This window comes from Lipotes vexillifer, unplaced genomic scaffold, assembly GCF_000442215.2.
Source record: "Lipotes vexillifer unplaced genomic scaffold, Lipotes_vexillifer_v1.1 scaffold1081, whole genome shotgun sequence".
Classification (NCBI taxonomy): domain Eukaryota; kingdom Metazoa; phylum Chordata; class Mammalia; order Artiodactyla; family Lipotidae; genus Lipotes; species Lipotes vexillifer.
This window is the reverse complement of record NW_006779039.1, coordinates 768,611-786,661: the sequence shown is the minus strand read 5'-3', so window position 1 is coordinate 786,661 and position 18,051 is coordinate 768,611. Positions and strand designations below refer to the sequence as shown.

General features: G+C 39.8%; 1 protein-coding gene across 5 annotated transcripts in view; it reads left to right on the top strand.

The window, feature by feature from the left end:
• CD99L2 (CD99 molecule like 2) overlaps nt 1-18,051 on the top strand; it is a 110,231-nt gene that overhangs the window by 54,469 nt on the left and 37,711 nt on the right. For 3 of the 5 annotated variants that reach the window (XM_007452123.1, XM_007452122.1, XM_007452121.1), the window contains exons 2-4: nt 1,063-1,122; nt 9,633-9,701; nt 10,772-10,846. In XM_007452123.1, coding sequence (XP_007452185.1) covers nt 1,063-1,122; nt 9,633-9,701; nt 10,772-10,846 — 204 coding nt within the window. Of the gene's footprint in view, nt 1-1,062; nt 1,123-9,632; nt 9,706-10,763; nt 10,847-18,051 lie in introns of all 5 variants that reach the window. The other 2 variants (XM_007452120.1, XM_007452124.1) reach the window with 2 other exon arrangements.

Below are 18,051 nucleotides of genomic sequence, written 5' to 3'. Positions count from 1 at the left end.
CCAAACTCATCTAGATATTTCCTGCCCCAATTCTAGAATCAGCCATTTCTCCAAGGAGCACTGGTTCCATTTATTGGAGAATGGTATTTAGAAACCAAGATCTGGGTGCTCGGTGTGTTCATTGCTACTGGGGTGTTGTTGCTTCTAGGCCTTTTCACCTGACAGAGCAAGGGAATATATATCCGCATACTAACCCATGTATATACACATGTTTATGAATATTTCTATATGTAACCATCTGTATATATATTAAGCTAAATGTGGTTCATACGGAGGTCTCCAACTCTGATCCACACTCAGAGTTGGATCATTCTAGCCTTCTCTGCTTATCTGTAACCTCCCTCTCCAAGAGTGAGAAACCTGGCTTCTGTAATCCACTGTCCATTTACTTATTTGTTCAACTTCAGTATACATGCATAGTGGTTTGCTTGAGAGTTAATGTATATACCCCGGTGGGAAACTACATGCCCATCTAGAGGGAATGAAAGCTGTCAAGTTCAATAGCAGTCAGGGTTGGGCAGATGGGTCCACTTCTGAGGACAGATTCAGTGTGAATGAACAACTCTTCCCCAGCGCCTTTTTAGTTATGTGTAATTAGAGATACTAGTCTAGGTGTAGTTGCTGGGATCGGGGGGAAGGTGCCCTGGGTTGCCAAAATGCAGAGCAGCCTTTGTGTGAGAGCTGGGATGGGGTGAAAGGACTTGCCCATTATCAGTGGAGTTTTGGGGCTCTGATACTCCCTGTTGCAAAAGTCATACTATAAGGTTTTTTTAAATAAGATTGTGCTTCATGTTTCATACAGTTGAGCCTTCAGCCTTCAAGTAGACTGAAGACTGTTTGTTTTGTTGTTGTTGTTTTGGTAGCAATAGGTTGCTTGTCGAAGGATATCCATTCAATATATCTTTGGGTGGTTTCAACTGATTTCCTTTTGTGGCAGTATCTTCATGACACTGTCTAAAGGGAAGTGACCATTACAAGAGTATTTCAGTATTATTTTGTGTTTTGCAAAGATAGTTACATTCAAAAATCTTTTTTTTTTTTTTTTTTTTTTTTAATTTTTAGGATCTGGGGACGTTGGTTTCAGTCTGGGGGATGCATTGGAAGAAACTTCCTCAGTGAAGCGTGAGTAGTAAATCAAACTATTAAAAGCAAATAATAATGCTTAATATGCACTACCCATTCAGAATACACATTCAGGGAAAACAGTAGATGGCCTGTATTTCACCTGATCCGATATAACATGTTTATCATAAATTGCATTATTTAAAGAAGATCTGAATATTTAAAATCCTTTGTTTCCTTTGTGGAGAATACCAAAAATGTGCAATAACTGATACAGGATTTTCTCTGGCTCAAGTCATAGCCTTTACTGGTGTGACACCTCAACAGTGGCCTCCAAGGACTATCTATCTTTTTCTAGCTCAGAAAAAGATACTTGGAAATGAATAAAGGATTTGTTTCTCCTTTTAGATCTTTTTATAACAGGTATTCTTAGAACCGTATCTACAGGTAATCTCTCAAATGCTAAGCTTTGTCATCAGTTTCTCTTTACATTCTTTTGAGAAAAAAATTTAAACCATTCTTTTAAAAAAATGCATGAATGCTTAGAAAGTAAAGTTGATATTTCCATTGATCCCTCCCCATCCTACAACACCCACTCCCATCCCAAGAGGGAGCTGCCTAAGTCAGTTTAAGATATGCTGGTCCCAGCTAGTTTTCTCTGCTGTTGTGAACATCTGCACTCATAGATTATTCAGTGATTTTGTTTTACATAACACGTGTAGGGCTTTTTTTCATTTCAGTTATATGTATTTCACAACTGAAAAAAAAACTGAATATGTATTGAAGACCTGAGTGAATATAGCTATCTATGTTAGTTTCCTTTCTTACAGGCAGCTGTAACAAAGTACCACAGACTGGGTGGCCTAAAACCACAGAAATTTATTCACTCACAGTTCTTGAGGCCAGAAGTCCAAAATCAAGGTGTCGGTGGGACCCTACGCCTGCTTGAAGGCTCTAGGAGAAGAATGCTTCCTTGCCTAGCCTAGTTTCTGGCGGCTCCAGGTGGTCCTCGGCTTGCAGCTGCATGGCTCCAGTCTCTGCCTCCGTCTTCACTTGGCCTTCTCCTTGTGTGTGTGACTTCTCCTCTTCAGTCTCTTATAAGGACACTTTTTGTTGGTTTTAGAGCCCATCTGGATAATCTTGAATGACCTCATCTCAAGATCTTTACTTAATTACATCTGCAAAGACCCTTTTTCCAAATAAGGTCACATTCATAAGTTCTGGAGCTTAGGACATGGCTATATATTTGGGGGGCCACTATTCAACACACTATATTATCTATATATCTATATTTTTATACCTATATCTCATTCACAAACGTATGCTTCGTGGAGCTGGCATTCCAGTGGTGTGGCTTTGGCCATGGCCAGTGATGCCACTTCTTACTGGCAGGCACGTGGTTTGTTTCTGTTTTGCACAATTACAAATGGGACTTCAGTGAACATTCTTGTCTATTTCCTTTGTGTCCAAGTATAATGAAACTATCAGGCCAAAGGGTATATGTATTTTATATTTTAATAGATTTTGACAAATTGTTTCCAAAATGCATGTGCCATTGTGTACTCCCACAGATGCTGTTACAAGAGTACGTTTCTCCCCCAGACCCATACCATCGCCAGATTTTACCAATCAAAAACATTTTACCAGTATGATGGATAAAAAAAATCATATATTTTTTTGCCATTTGCATTTTCCTCTTGGTGAATTGTCTGTTCATATCCTTTCCCCATTTTTCTGCCAGGTTGCTTGTCTTTTTTTTTTTTTTTAATGCGTTTGAGAGGTCTCTTTGTATATTCAGGACTGACAAAGGCACGGGCTCTGGAGTTAGACTGCCTGTGTCTGAACCCTGCCTCTGCCACTTATTAACTGTTATCTTGGGTGAGTTATCTGACTTCTTTGCACCTCAGTTTCCTCATCTGTTGCATGAGGTTAATAATAATAAATTAATAATAATTGTAAGGGTTAGATAAGATGGCCCCTGTGAAGTGTTCAGCAGAGGACTCGGTACAAGGTGAGTGCGCAGTGTCAGCCATTATTATTGTTCTTTGACTGATTTCATTGGAAGGACTTACTGTGGCTGGGTCTGTGGTGTAAGAGTCAGGCATACGTGAGGAATGCTCACCTGCTTAAATTAATCAACAAATTAAACATAATTCCGGTCAAACTTCCAGATAGAATTTTTGCAGACAAGCTGATCCTAAAATACATATGGAAATTCATGGAACCCAGAATAGTCAAAACAATCTTGAAAGACAAGAAAAAGTTGGAGGACTCACACTTCTAAATTTCAGAACTTACTACAAACATGCAGTAATCAAGATAGTGTGGTACTTATCATAAAGATAGACATAGAGCTCAGTGAAATAAAATTGAGAGTCTAGAAATGAACCATTACATCTATGGCCAGTTAACTTTTGACCAAGATGCCAAGACTATTCAGTGGGGGAAGAATGGTGTCTTCAATAAATGGTGATGAGACAATTGGATATCCACATGCAAAAAATGAATTTGGATCCCTGCCTTATACATTACACAAAAATTAACTCAAAATGGATCATATACCTAAAAATGAACTTCTAAGAGCTTTATAGTTTTGTGTGTGGTGTGAGGTGAGAGCCTTGAGCATTTTCAGGTCTTTCCTGTACATGTCCACAGTCCTATACATGCAGGTGGCCTTTTAGATTCTCAGGAAAATAAATATACTTAATTTATTAGCAGTGACGGTTTTAATGAAATTGTTTAACATTTCCAAAACCAAACGTGACCAAACAACAAAACAAACACAGTAAGTATAAACAGACCCCTAACTAGTAAATTTGTTAATTTCCTGATGGAGGACTTTTTAATATTTATATCCCTTTGTCAAATGTGCACTGGCTCTTTGATCGTCATCAGCACCCATGAGCCAGTGTGTCTGGGACCTGTAGGACCACCAGCATATGGTGTCTTCGGTTGAATGACATCCTTCAAGACCACATCACTCTGCCATCCTTTTTTTCTATCTTGGCTGCTTTCACTTAGCGTAACACTTTCAAGGTTCACCATGTTGCTTTCAGAATTTGCCCCTCCCTCTCCCCTGCCTTCACTCCCCACTTCCCTCCATCTCTCCCCTCATCTCTCCCTTTTTCTCTCTGTGTGCAATCATCTCACAGGGGGAACCCACTTCTGCTTTTGCCGAATCAAGCTTCTCATGAGTGCCCTGTTTTTCTATGAATGCCATGGCACTGTCGTTAAGCCACACCCAGGGGTGCGGCACACCTTACAAAGAGGTGCTCCGGGCAGGAGTGCAGTGTTGCGGGCAGCATTTGCTGAGCATCAGAGAATCCTTTCTAAGTTTGTCATTTTGAGCAAGGCTTCACAGGAACAGATGTCTTTATTTTAGGAGCTCTTTGCTTTGATGACGGTGACCTACTATTCTAATTCCTTGATAAGTAGCCAGACTTTGCTCATCTCAATTATGGATGATAATAAATCCCATTTAAAGGCTCACAACAAGAAAATCTGTAGTTAATGGTATCTTAAAAGTACGCAAATCCAAGGTCATGCTCTGTATCACTGCAGGCTCAGGCTCTGGCAGAGCATCGGGTTCCCTAGACATGTAAGGAGCGCATTCTCTTGAACCAGCACCTGCAGATCTTCCGAGAAACCAGGCTCCTCAGAAACTGTTAGTAGTAGGGCAGAGGTCCACAAAGCTATCGTGATCAGGACAGTGTGGCACAGCATAAGGATAGAACAGAAATCAGAGTCCCCCAAGTAAACCCTTCACGTCTACGTTCAGTTGATTTTTTTTTAAAGCTGGAAAAAGAAATATTTTTACACAAGCACTGCATGAAGCATACGGATTTTAAGCTAATATTATATAAGTGGCAATTGCTTTTCTGAATGTTGCACAAATAATGGTTTCAGTGATGTCATTTCCCTTTCCTAACTATACATATCACCATAATGTAAGGTGTACATAAGGAGCCCCATTTAGACAGGTAAGCTGTTACTTCGTATTACAGGTGCAAAGTCAAATGGAAATTATAGATATAAAACCGTCTCTAAACTGATGATCTAGATTTAAAAATTGCATAATGACAACAGATTATCACTTGTGGTCCCTTACCGTAAAACTCCATCCACTGGTGTGGCCTCCACATTGACCTATGCATTCGTGTACCCAAAGCCTTCACAAAGAGTGAAGGAAATATGATCATTTTAAGAGAAAGACTTTCCGTATTCTCAACTTCCCTCTATACTTTTACTAAAACCGAATTGTGGTAGAATGCACATGCAGTTGCGATGATACCCTCCTTTCCCACCCTTCCCTCTTTGTAAGTAATCTATTGAAGTAAAATTCACGTAACATAAAAGGAGCCATTTTAAAGCGAACAATTCAGTAGCATTTTAAGACATTCACCGTGGTGCAACCACCACCTCTATCCAGTCCTAAAACATTTCCATTACTCCAGAGTAAGAACCCTTACCCATTAAGCAGTTTCTTCTCATTTCTGCCTCCCCCTAGCCCCAGACAATCATCAATCTACTTTCTGTATCAGTTGATGGATCTCTCCAAGATATTTCATATAAATAGTATCATATAATGTGGAACCTTTTGTCTTTGGCTTCTCTCACATAGCATAATGTTTTGGAGGTTCATCCACCTTATAGCATGTATCAGTGTTTCATTCCTTTTTACATCTGAGTAATATTCCATTGTATGGATAGACCACAGTTTTATCTATTCATCAGTTGATGGACGTTTGACTGTTTCCATCTTTTGGCTATTATGAAGAATGCTGCTATGAACATGCACGTACATGTTTTTGTTTGCATGTACATGTTCTTGTTTGAATACCTGCTTTTAATGCTTTAGGGTGTATACCCTGGGAGTGGAATCACAAGGTCATATGGTCATTCTGTGTTTAACATTCTGTGTTTAACTTTTGGAGGAACTGCCAAACTTTTTTCCACAGTCGCTGTACCATTTTACATTCCTACCAGCAGTGTATGAGGATTCCAATTTTTCCACATCCTCACCAGCTTATTTTCCTTTTCCCCCCCAGACTTTTGTACCCTTTGACTGACACCTCCTCCATTTCCCTCTCCCTCAAGCCCCTGGTGACCACAATTCTACTCTGTATGAATTTGACTATTTTAGATTCCTCATAAAAGTAGAGTCATGTAGTATTCTTTTGTGTCTGGCTTCATTTAGCATGATGTCCTCCAAGTCCATCCATGTTGTCCCAAAGGGCAGGATTTTCTTATTTTTTAAGGATGAATAATATTCCATTGCATGTATATTCCACGTTTTCATTATCCAGTCATCCATTAATGGACACTTGAGTTGTTTCCATATTGTGGCTATTGAGATTAATGCTACAGTGAACTTGGACATGTTACCTCTTTGAGATCCTTATTTCATTTCTTTTGGATATATACCCAAAAGTAGGATTGCTGGATCAAATGATAGTTTTTTTTTTTTTAAATAAGTTTACTTATTTTTTATTTATTTTTGGCTGCATTGGGTCTTCATTGCTGCATGGGCTTTCTCTAGTTGCAGAGAGCAGGGGCTACTCTTCGTTGTGGTGCACAGGCTTCTCATTGCTGTGGCTTCTCTTGCAGAGCACGGGCTCTAGGCACGTGTGCTTCAGTAGTTGTGGCTCGCGGGCTCAGTAGTTGTGGTGCACGGGCCTAGTTGCTCCGCGGCATGTGGGATCCTCCCGGACTAGGGCTCGAACCCGTGTCCCCTGCATTGGCAGGCGGATTCTTAACCACTGCACCACCAGGGAAGTCCCCAAATGATAGTTCTATTTTTCATTTTTTTGAGGAACCTCCATACTGTTTTTCTTCGTGGGTGTACCATTTTACATTCCCACCGACAGTGTAGGAGGGGCTCCCTTTTCTCTACAACCTCATCAACACATTATCTTTTGTTTTTTTGATAGTAGTCATCCCAACAGGTATGAGATGATGTCTCATTGTGGTTTTGATTTGCATATCCCTGATGATTAGTGATGTTGAGCATCTTTTCATGTACCTGATGGCCATTTGTATGTTTTCTTTGGAGAAAAGTCCTTTGCCCATTTTTTAAGATTGAAGTGTAGTAGTTGATGTACAATATTATGTAAGTCACAGGTGTACAGTTTAGTGCTTCACAATTTTTAAAGGTTCTACTCCATTTATAGTTATTATAGAATATTGGCTGTACTCCCTGTGTTGTACAGTATATCCTTGTAGCACATTTTATATATAATAATTTGCACCTCTTAGTCCCCTACCCCTATCTTGCCCCTCCTCCCCTTCCTTCTCCCCACTGGTAACTACTAGTTTATTTTCTATATCTGTGAGTCTGTTTCTTTTTTAAGTGTTCACTAGTTTGTTGTATTTTTTAGATTCCACATGTAAGTGCTATGATACAGTATTTGTCATTCAGTTATCATAATACCCTCCAAGTCTTGCCATGTTGTTGCAGATGGCAAAACTTCATTCTTTTTTATGGCTGAGTAGTATTCCATTGTGTGTGTGTGTGTGTGTGTGTGTGTGTGTGTATGTACACATCACTTCTTTTTCCATTCATCTGTTGATGGACACTTATATTGCTTCCATATTTTGGCAATTGTAAATAATGCTGCTGTGAACATTGTGCATGTATCTTTTTGAATTAGTGTTTTTGGGGTTTTTTTGGATATATACCCAGGAGTGCAATTGTTGGGCCATATGGAAGTTCTATTTTTAGTTTTTTAAGAAACCCCCATACTGTTTTCCACAGTGGCTGGACCAATTTACATCCCTACCAGCAGTGTAGGAGGGTTCCCTTTTCTCCACATTGTTGCTAGCATTTTTTGTGTGTTGTCTTTTTGATGATAGCCATTCTGACAGGTGTGAGGTAATATCTCATTGTGGTTTTGATTGGCATTTCCCTGATGATAAGTGATGTTGAGCCTCTTTTCATGTGTCTGTTGGCCATCTGCATTTCCTCTTTGGAAAAATGTCTATTCACTTCTTCCCATTTTTTAATCGGGTTGTTTGGTTTTTTTTGATGTTGAGTTGTATGAGCTGTTTGTATGTGTTGGATGTTAATGCCTTATCGATCAATCATTTGCAAATATTTTCTCCCATTCAGTAGGTTGTCTTTTTGTTTTGTCAATGGTTTCCTTTGCTGTGACAGAAATTTTAATATGTTGTGTTCTTATTTTCATTCATCTCAAGTGTATTTTATGATTTCCCTTGTGATTTCTTCCCTGAACCATTGGTTATTAGGAGTGTGTTGTGTAATTGCCATATAGCTGGAAATTTTTCACATGCCCTTCTGTTAATGATTTCTATTTTCATTCCATGGTGGTTGGGGAACACAATTTGTATGATTTCAGAATTTTAAAATATATTGAGCTATATAGATGTCTGGTAGATCTAGTTGGTTTATAGTGTCGTTCAAATCTTGTATTTCCCTCTTGTTCTATTTATGATTGAAAGGATTGCATTGAGATATCCAACTATTGTTGAATTGTCTCTCCTTCCCTTCAGTTTTGTTACATTTTGCTTCATATATTTTGGGGGTTCTATTGTTAGGTGCACATGTTTAAAATTGTATATCTTACTGCTGGGTTTATCCTTTTATCAGTATAAAATGTCACTCTTTGACTCCTATGACAATTTTTGTCTTAAAGACTATTTTATCTCATAATAGTGTAGCTCCCCCAGCTCTCTTATGGTTGCTATTTGTATACTATACCTTTATCCATCCTTTTACTTTCAACCAATTTCTATTTTTGCTGTTTTTTTCTGGGTAGTTGATAACTTATTGAATGGTTGCTGTGCATAAAGCCAAACCTGTTTCATCTCTGCGTCTCCCATTACTTAAATTTCATTTCCCTCTTCCACCTCTAATTGTAGGAACAGTTACAGCATAGTCTTTTTTGGGGGGCTTCATTATTTTTATTTTTATTTTTTTAACAACATAGTCTTGAAGTTCAAGAAAAACTATTGGAAAACTCATGTGTGGCATATGCTGCGTAATTGATGGGCAAGAAGTCCACAGTTTTAAAGGAATAGGGTTGAGCTGAAAGACCTAGTATTAACAGCAGTAACCACACTTATATAAAATATTTTGTTGGTGTTGTAACCACTTTCAGCTGATGATGAGACACTCCCATACTCTGCTGGGAACATAGCGTCACTTCATCCCTGGGCAGTATTACCTGTGATTACGGTGCCGTGTTGAGAGTGGTGACAGCCAAGGCTTGGAGCTCTCAGGGGTTGTGCTCAAGCTCTGGGACCCCCTGAAGCATGTGGTCATCTCCTGTAGATCTGGGCTCAAGTCCCAGCTCCACTAATCACCAGATCAAATGTGGGATCATGTCCACCTCACCACCCATCCTGTGAAGAAAAGCAAGCAGAACTCGTCTCATGTAAACCCTCTTACATCTCTTTGTCATCCTCAAGGTGGTTCTTCAGAGGCATTAGAGGGACCTCAAGGACCAGGACAGGAGTGCTGTGCTCGTGCTGTGACTTCCCTGAGCCGTGCAGTGGCTGCTGTGTGTCGTTACTAATTGTGCTCCCCTTGCTGTCCCCCTTCCCCCTTTTAGAGAGATGGGACCGTGTCACCACCACAACCAGGAGACCGGGAGCGACCAGAGCTCCAGCAAAGCCTGCAGGTAACACGGCTGTTCTGAGGAGGGCACTAAGGAGGGACCCCGTGGAGCTCCCTCTGGGATAGTATCCAGTTGAACTACCCATAGTTTTAAGTCCTGTGTGTGTAATGCCAACCAAGACCTTCATCTGAACACTGGGTTTAACTTAACAGAGTATGACCAGTCACTATGACTTCTGTGTGTTTTATGAAAAGTCCTGCTTTGGAGAATTTCAGGAGAAAAATGCATTTGGACTTCCTCCCCTCTTCAACCATTTTACACTCTAAAATCAGGGAAGATATAATTGTTTAGGTTTTATGAAGCCCATCAAACATTTCCTTTAGGCAGATGGAGCATTTTGAAATGGCATTTGCTTTACAGTGTCATCTTTCACTGAAGGATTTTGGAACTTGTTGCTTCTCTGTGACTCTTTCCTGGAGCTGTTTTAACTTTTCTCCAGATGGGCCATTTTACTATTCAGATATCTTCCCTGATATAAAGAGAAACGTAGCCTTGGGGTGGGGAGCGCAGTCATTGCTCCCATCTGGCAACTTGTTACTAGTACTTAAGGAGCATGCTACTGTGTTCCTTGAAGTGGATAGCTACCTTTCTTCTGAAGAGACAGTCATGACCCAAAAGAGTGAGTGCTGCTTTACAGTTTGCCCTCACGTCTTCGCATCTGCAGCCTCAAAGAGGCGCATTGTGACCACGTAGCCTCCCTCTTGAGTGTCCAGTTTCTGACTCTATGCAGCTGGTTTTAAATCTTGGGTCAATACCTATAATCAGTGAGTTTACTGTTAAAATGGTCTGACTGCTGGCCTAAGCAAAGCATGTGTGAGAATATAAAGTAGTGGAAAATTGGTAAATATATTGCAAAGGCAGAAAGCAGTAACTTGCTCCATCCTGTTGGTATTTCCATTATCAGTGTCTGTAGAAGGAGTCAGACCCCAATTTAAGTTTCTTTGTCTTAACTCATTGATTTCGCTGATCAGCAGAGCCCATGAATGTGGACTTGTTTTTTTGGAATCTTGTACCCAGTTGCTAATCAGTTGGCTGTTTTTTTTTTTTTTTTATGTTTTGGGGCTTCACTGAAGGTAGTAAATTTGACTTGGCCGATGCTTTGGATGATCAAGATCATGGCCACAGGAAGCCGAGTGCAGGAGGAGGAGGTAAGTCACAGCTGGTTGAAGGCACAGGCCAGTGCTGTAGCTCCCCGGTCAGGGTGTAGCTCATTAACTACAACAGCCCACAGAGCCACTCCTGGCCTGGCAGAGCTGGGGGCACTTCAAGGCCCAGGAGAACCCTACAACAGTGGTTCTCAAACGTTTTGGTCTCAGGACTCCTCAAATTATGGAGGATCTCTATTGAGGCGTGGGTCACGTCTATCAGTATTTATCATCTTTGAACTTAAAACTGAAAAACAAATTTAATATTTTTATTAATTTTAAATGAACAATAATACAGCCATATCTGTTAAGATAAATAGCATATTTTTATGGTAAATGACTATGCTTTGCAAGACAAAAACAGAATTTAGTGGGAATATTTTTTTGCATATTTTTGAAAATTTCTGTGACCTCTATCCTAGTGGAAGAGCTGGGCTCTCACATCTACTTCTGGATTCAATTGTTGTGATATATTGTTATGGTTGAAGTATATGAAGGAAATCTGGCTTCCTATAAATATGCAGCTGGAAAAAGGAGGAGTATTTCAATTGACTATTCATGTAATTATGGACATTCTCCTTTGATACGACACAAAAATTCAGCCATTGGTTGTTTCTTACAGGTTAAGTGCAGTGTGGAATATGAAACCGTATTAATGGATCTTCCATCCTTGACCCCAGTGAAGCCCCTCTCTTATTATCCTTTGAATGGATCTTTTACTGGTCGTGGTTTGGGAGCGTTGTGCACTGGTCCCTGGGAAAATGTCGGTGCCCTGCCTTATGCAGACCTTCCCTGTGTTGACGCATTCCATTCTACATCAGAACATCACATGTGTTACTATCACCACCCATCTCATTGGAAAAAGTCTTTAAGTAGCGGGAGGCTGTCAAGCTCACAGTAGTAGTTTTTCAAAATTCTTAGCGTTGCTTGAAATCTTAAATTTTACCATTGGCAAAAAATACTGTCAGTTGTTTCCCTTGAAGTGAAGGGCTCACTTCATTCATTTTCAAGAAAATGTCTGTCAGATACTCAAGTCAGTATAACCGTAGTCGTACTACTGAATCCTTCAAGGATGAATGTTGTATGAGAGAAGTGGCTAGCACTGCTTAGAACTGATACAGTCGCGCAAATGCTTTTCCTGTGTCAACCTCTGTATTTCTGAGGTGCCACAGAAATGCTTTAAGCATACTTGCTGTTTTATCAGAATATTAAAAGGGCACACTTTCATGAAAGTCATAATTTTTCTGCTCATATTCGTTTTCCAGTGCTGCCTACTGTATTACCACAAACTTGCTGGTTTAAAACAATTTTCAATTATTGGGCTGGCCAAAAAGTTCGTTCGGGGTTTTTGGTTTTTTTTTTTTTTTTTTTTTTGCCAATCCTATATCTTCTTTTTCTTTTTTTAGCATCTTTATTGGAGCATAATTGCTTTACAATGTTGTGTTAGTTTCTGCTTTATAACAAAGTGAATCAGGTATACGTACACATATATCCCCGTGTCCCCTCCCTCTTGCGTCTCCCTCCCACTCTCCCCATCCCACCCCTCTAGGTGGTCCCAAAGCACCGAGCTGATCTCCCTGATCTCCCTGTGCTACATGGCTGCTTCCCACTAGCTAGCTATTTTACATTTGGTAGTATTTATAAGTCCATGCCACTCTCTCACTTCGTCCCAGTTTACCCTTCCCCCTCCCCGTGTCCTCAAGTCCATTCTCTATGTCTGTGTCTTTATTCCTGTCCTGCCCCTGGGTTCATCAGAACCATTTTTTTTTTTTAGATTCCATATATATGTGTTAGTGTACGGTATTTGTTTTTCTCTTTCTGACTTACTTCACTCTGTATGACAGACTCTAGGTGCATCCACCTCACTACAGATAACTCACTTTCGTTTCTTTTCATGGCTGAGTAATATTCCATTGTATATACATGCCACATCTTCTTTATCCATTCATTGTTGATGGACACTTAGGTAGGTTCCGAGTCCTGGCTATTGTAAATAGTGCTGCAGTGAACGTTGGGATACACGTCTCTTGTTGAATTATGGTTTTTTCAGGGTATATGCCCAGTAGTGGGATTGCTGGGTCATATGGTAGTTCTATTTTCTGTTTTTTAAGGAACCTCCATACTGTTCTCCATAGTGGCTGTATCAGTTTACATTCCCACCAACAGTGGAAGAGTCCAACCCTGTATTTTCTAAGTTTCTCTGTGCTGCTGAAGTCCAGATGTTTAACTGTCAAACCTTTTTTGACAAAATAACCTTGATTCTCAACTTTCCCTTTGCCTACTTTTATTTTTTGTACTTTATTTATTTTTACTTATTTACTTTTGGCTGTGTTGGGTCTTCGTTGCTGTGCGTGGGCTTTCTCTAGTCGTGGTGAGCAGGGGCTGTTCTTCATGGCGGTGCGTGGGCTTCTAACTGTGGTGGCTTCTCTTGTTGTGGAGCACGGGATCTAGACACACGGGCTTCAGTAGTTGTGGCACGTGGGCTCAGTAGCTGTGGCTCGCGGGCTTAGTTGCTCTGCAGCATGTGGGATCTTCCCAGACCAGGGCTCAAACCCGTGTCCCCTGCATTGGCAGATGGATTCTTAACGACTGCGCCACCAGGGATGTCCCCTTTGCCTACTTTTAACAAATTTATTTTTAGATAATTACAGATTTACATATAGTTGTAGGAAATACTACAGAAAGAGCCGTTATTCCCTTCACCTAGTTTTCCCCAGTGGTAACATGTTGAAAATTGTACTATAATATCACAAACATTTTTTTTTGTTTGCTTTTTAAAAAAACTCATGTGTGTTTTAAAAAAACCCATGCATTTTTTAAAACTTGGTTTTTATTGAGGCAACATTGGCTTATAACATTATATAAGTTTCATGTGTACAACCTTATATTTCTACTTCTGTATACACTACAGGGTGCTCACCACCAAAAATTTAGTTTCCACCATCACCATAGAGTTGATCCCCTTTACCCATTTCACACCCCGCCCGCACTCTGGTAATGACTATTCTGTTCTCTGTATCTGTGTGTTTGTTTTTGTTTGTCACAACCATTTTATTCAGATTTCCCAGTTTTTACTTGTACTCTCTTCTGTGTGCGTGTGTGCTTAGTTTTTTGCAGTTTTATCACACGTGCAGGTTTGTGTATTTGCCATGATAGGCAGGCACAGAACAGTTCCATCATTATAACTATTGTTGTTGGGTGAACTGTTCTCTATATGTCACTTAGATCTTGATGGTTGGTTGTGTTTACTGGTTCTTCTACATCCTTGATGATTTTTTGTCTAGTAGTTCTGTCAATTGCTGTGAGTAGGATGTTGAATTTCCCAACTGTAGTTGTGGATTTGTATCTCCTCTTAGCTCTCTGTTTCTGCCTCACGTATTTTGAGTCTGCTTTTTTGGTGCATCCAAATTTAGGATCATGATGTCTTCCTGATAGGTTTATCCTATTATCATTATGTCCATTTTTTCTTCTCTAGCACTTTCCTTGCTCTGAAGTTTCCCTTATCCACTATTAATATAGCCACTCCTGCTTATTCTTTTTTTTTTTTTAGTATTTATCAGCTCTACTTTATTTTATTGTATTTTTAACATCTTTATTGGAGTATAATTGCTTTACAATGGTGTGTTAGTTTCTGCTTTATAACAGAGTGACTCAGTTATACATACACACATGTTCCCATATCTCCTTCGTCTTGCGTCTCCCTCCCTCCCACCCTCCCTACCCTCCCTACCCCACCCCTCTAGGTGGTCACAAAGCACCGAGCTGATCTCCCTGTGCTACGTGGCGGCTTCCCACTAGCTATATATTCTACGTTTGGTAGTGTATATATGTCCATGCCACTCTCTCATTTTGTCACAGCCTACCCTTCCCCCTCTCCACATCCTCAAGTCCATTCTCTAGTAGGTCTGTGTCTCTATTCCCATCTTACCCCTAGGTTCTTCATGACCTTTTTTTTTCTTAGATTCCATATATATGTGTTAGCATACGGTATTTGTTTTTCTCTTTCTGACTTACTTCACTCTGTATGACAGACTCTAGGTCCATCCACCTCACTACAAATAACTCAATTTCGTTTCTTTTTATGGCTGAGTAATATTCCATTGTATATATGTGCCACATCTTCTTTATCCATTCATCCGGTGTTGGACACTTAGGTTGCTTCCATGTCCTGGCTATTGTAAATAGAGCTGCAATGAACATTTTGGTACGTGACTCTTTTTGAATTACGGTTTTCTCAGGGTATATGCCCAGTAGTGGGATTGCTGGGTCGTATGGTAGTTCTATTTTTAGTTCTTTAAGGAACCTCCATACTGTTCTCCATAGTGGCTGTATCAATTTACATTCCCACCAGCAGTGCAAGAGGGTTCCCTTTTCTCCACACCCTCTCCAGCATTTATTGTTTCTAGATTTTTTGATGATGGCCATTCTGACCGGTGTGAGATGATACCTTATTGTAGTTTTGATTTGCATTTCTCTAATGATTAATGATGTTGAGCATCCTTTCATGTGTTTGTTGGCAATCTGTATACGTTCTTTGGAGAAATGTCTATTTAGGTCTTCTACCCATTTTTGGATTGGGCTGTTTGGTTTTTTGTTATTGAGCTGCATGAGCTGCTTGTAAATTTTGGAGATTAATCCTTTGTCAGTTGCTTCATTTGCAAATATTTTCTCCCATTCTGAGGGTTGTCTTTTCGTCTTGTTTATGGTTTCCTTTGCTGTGCAAAAGCTTTGAAGTTTCATTAGGTCCCATTTGTTTATTTTTGTTTTTATTTCCTTTCTCTAGGAGGTGGGTCAAAAGGATCTTGCTGTGATTTATGTCATAGAGTGTCCTGCCTGTGTTTTCCTCTAAGAGTTTGATAGTTTCTGGCCTTGCATATAGGTCTTTAATCCATTTTGAGCTTATTTTTGTGTATGGTGTTAGGGAGTGTTCTAATTTCATGCTTTTACATGTACCTGTCCAGTTTTCCCAGCACCACTTATTGAAGAGGCTGTCTTTTCTCCACTGTATATTCTTGCCTCCCTTATCAAAGATAAGGTGACCATATGTGTGTGGATTTATCTCTGGGCTTTCTGTCCTGTTCCACTGATCTATATTTCTGTTTTTGTGCCAGTACCATACTGTCTTGATTACTGTAACTTTGTAGTATAGTCTGAAGTCAGGGAGCCTGATTCTTCCAGCTCCATTTTCGTTCTCAAGATTGCTTTGGCTATTCAGGGTCTTTTGTGTTTCCATACAAATTGTGAAATTTTTTGTTCTACTTCTGTGAAAAAGGCCAGTGGTAGTTTGATGGGGATTGCATTGAATCTGTAGACTGCTTTGGGTAGTAGAGTCATTTTCACAATGTTGATTCTTCCAATCCAAGAACATGGTATATCTCTCCGTGTATTTGTATCATCTTTAATTTCTTTCATCAGCGTCTTGTAATTTTCTGCATACAGGTCTTTTGTCTCCTTAGGTAGGTTTATTCCTAGATATTTTATTCTTTTTTTTGCAATTGTAAATGGGAATGTTTTCTTAATTTCACTTTCAGATTTTTCATCGTTAGTGTATAGGAATGCCAGAGATTTCTGTGCATTAATTTTGCATCCTACTACTTTACCAGATTCATTGATTAGCTCTAGTAGTTTTCTGGTAGCATCTTTAGGATTCTCTATGTATAGTGTCATGTCATCTGCAAACAGTGACAGCTTTATTTCTCCTTTTTCTATTTGGATTCCTTTTCTTCTCTGATTGCTGTGGCTAAAACTTCCAAAACTATGTTGAATAGGAGTGGTGAGGGGCTTCCCTGGTGGCACAGTGGTTGGGAGTCCGCCTGCCGATGCAGGGGACACGGGTTCATGCCCCAGTCCGGGAGGATCCCGCGTGCCGCGGAGCGGCTGGGCCCGTGGGCCGTGGCTGCTGGGCCTGTGCGTCCGGAGCCTGTGCTTCGCAGCGGGGGAGGCCACAACAGTGAGAGGCCCACGTACCGCAAAAAAGTAAAAAAAAATTTAAAAAAAGAGTGGTGAGAGTGGGCAACCTTGCCTTTTTCCTGATCTTAGTGGAAATGCTTTCAGTTTTTCACCATTGAGGACGATGTTGGCTGTGGGTTTGTCATATATGGCCTTTATTATGTTGAGGAAAGTTCCCTCTATGCCTACTTTCTGAAGGGTTTTTATCCTAAATAGGTGTTTTTTTTTTTTTTTTTATTGTTCACATGCACATTTAGACACCAGGACTGGAGAAGCTGTGGTTTCTTAAGGCTAAGTGGCATATCAGTGAACTTTCCTTATTTGTTTTCATTGAACTTCATTGGACTTTCTTACCCTTTGAATGAATCTTTTGCCCATTCATGATTTTGTAACTTTCTACATACGTTACCTGGAAAATATTAGTGTCCTGAGTTGTGTTGAGCTTTTAAATGATGACACCTTTCCTTATGCAGTATTCAAAAGTCATATTTGTTAATATCACCAGTGATCTGGTGGGAAAAGTCTTTATTGGGAAGCTGACAGGCTCATGGTGCCAGTTACTTATTTTCCAAAGTTGTGTATATTTTTTTGAAAGCTAAATTTTCTTATTGTCAGCTAATACTGTTGGTTGATTTTCTTGAATTGACACAGACTCATTTAATTCATTTTCAAAAAAAATTTTGGCAGATGTTCAATAAGACACAGTTTGCTGTAATTTACTCTTTGAAATAAATTTGTTCTCCCATGAGAAAAGCAGTGAATATTCAGCTGAAAACTGAAACAATCACACAGGTGACCTTCCTCAAGTCACCTGTGATGCTTTGGTGTGCAACAAAAATGCTTTAACAGTTCTTCCCATTTCATAACACAGAATGTTAAAATGTTGATATACTCAAGGTTGAGCACTAATGAAATATTTTTGCTACTCCCTCCTATTAATTTTATATTGCCTCATAATCAGGTAGCATAAATTATTGAGTTAAAACAATTTCCATTCATTCTCTTATTTCCCTGGGTCAGGAGTTTGGGTTCTATTTAGCTGGGTCCTCTGCTCTGTATCTCCTACGAGGCTGCCATGCAGGTGTCAGCTGGGGCTAGAGTCTCATCTGAGGTTTGAGGTTGTGTTAGTTTCCTGTTGCTGCTCTAACGAATTACCGGCAACTTGGCGGCTTAAAAAACACACATTTATTATCTTATAATTATTGAGGTCAGAAATCCAAAATGGATCACAGTGAGCTAAAATGCATGTGTCAGCAGGG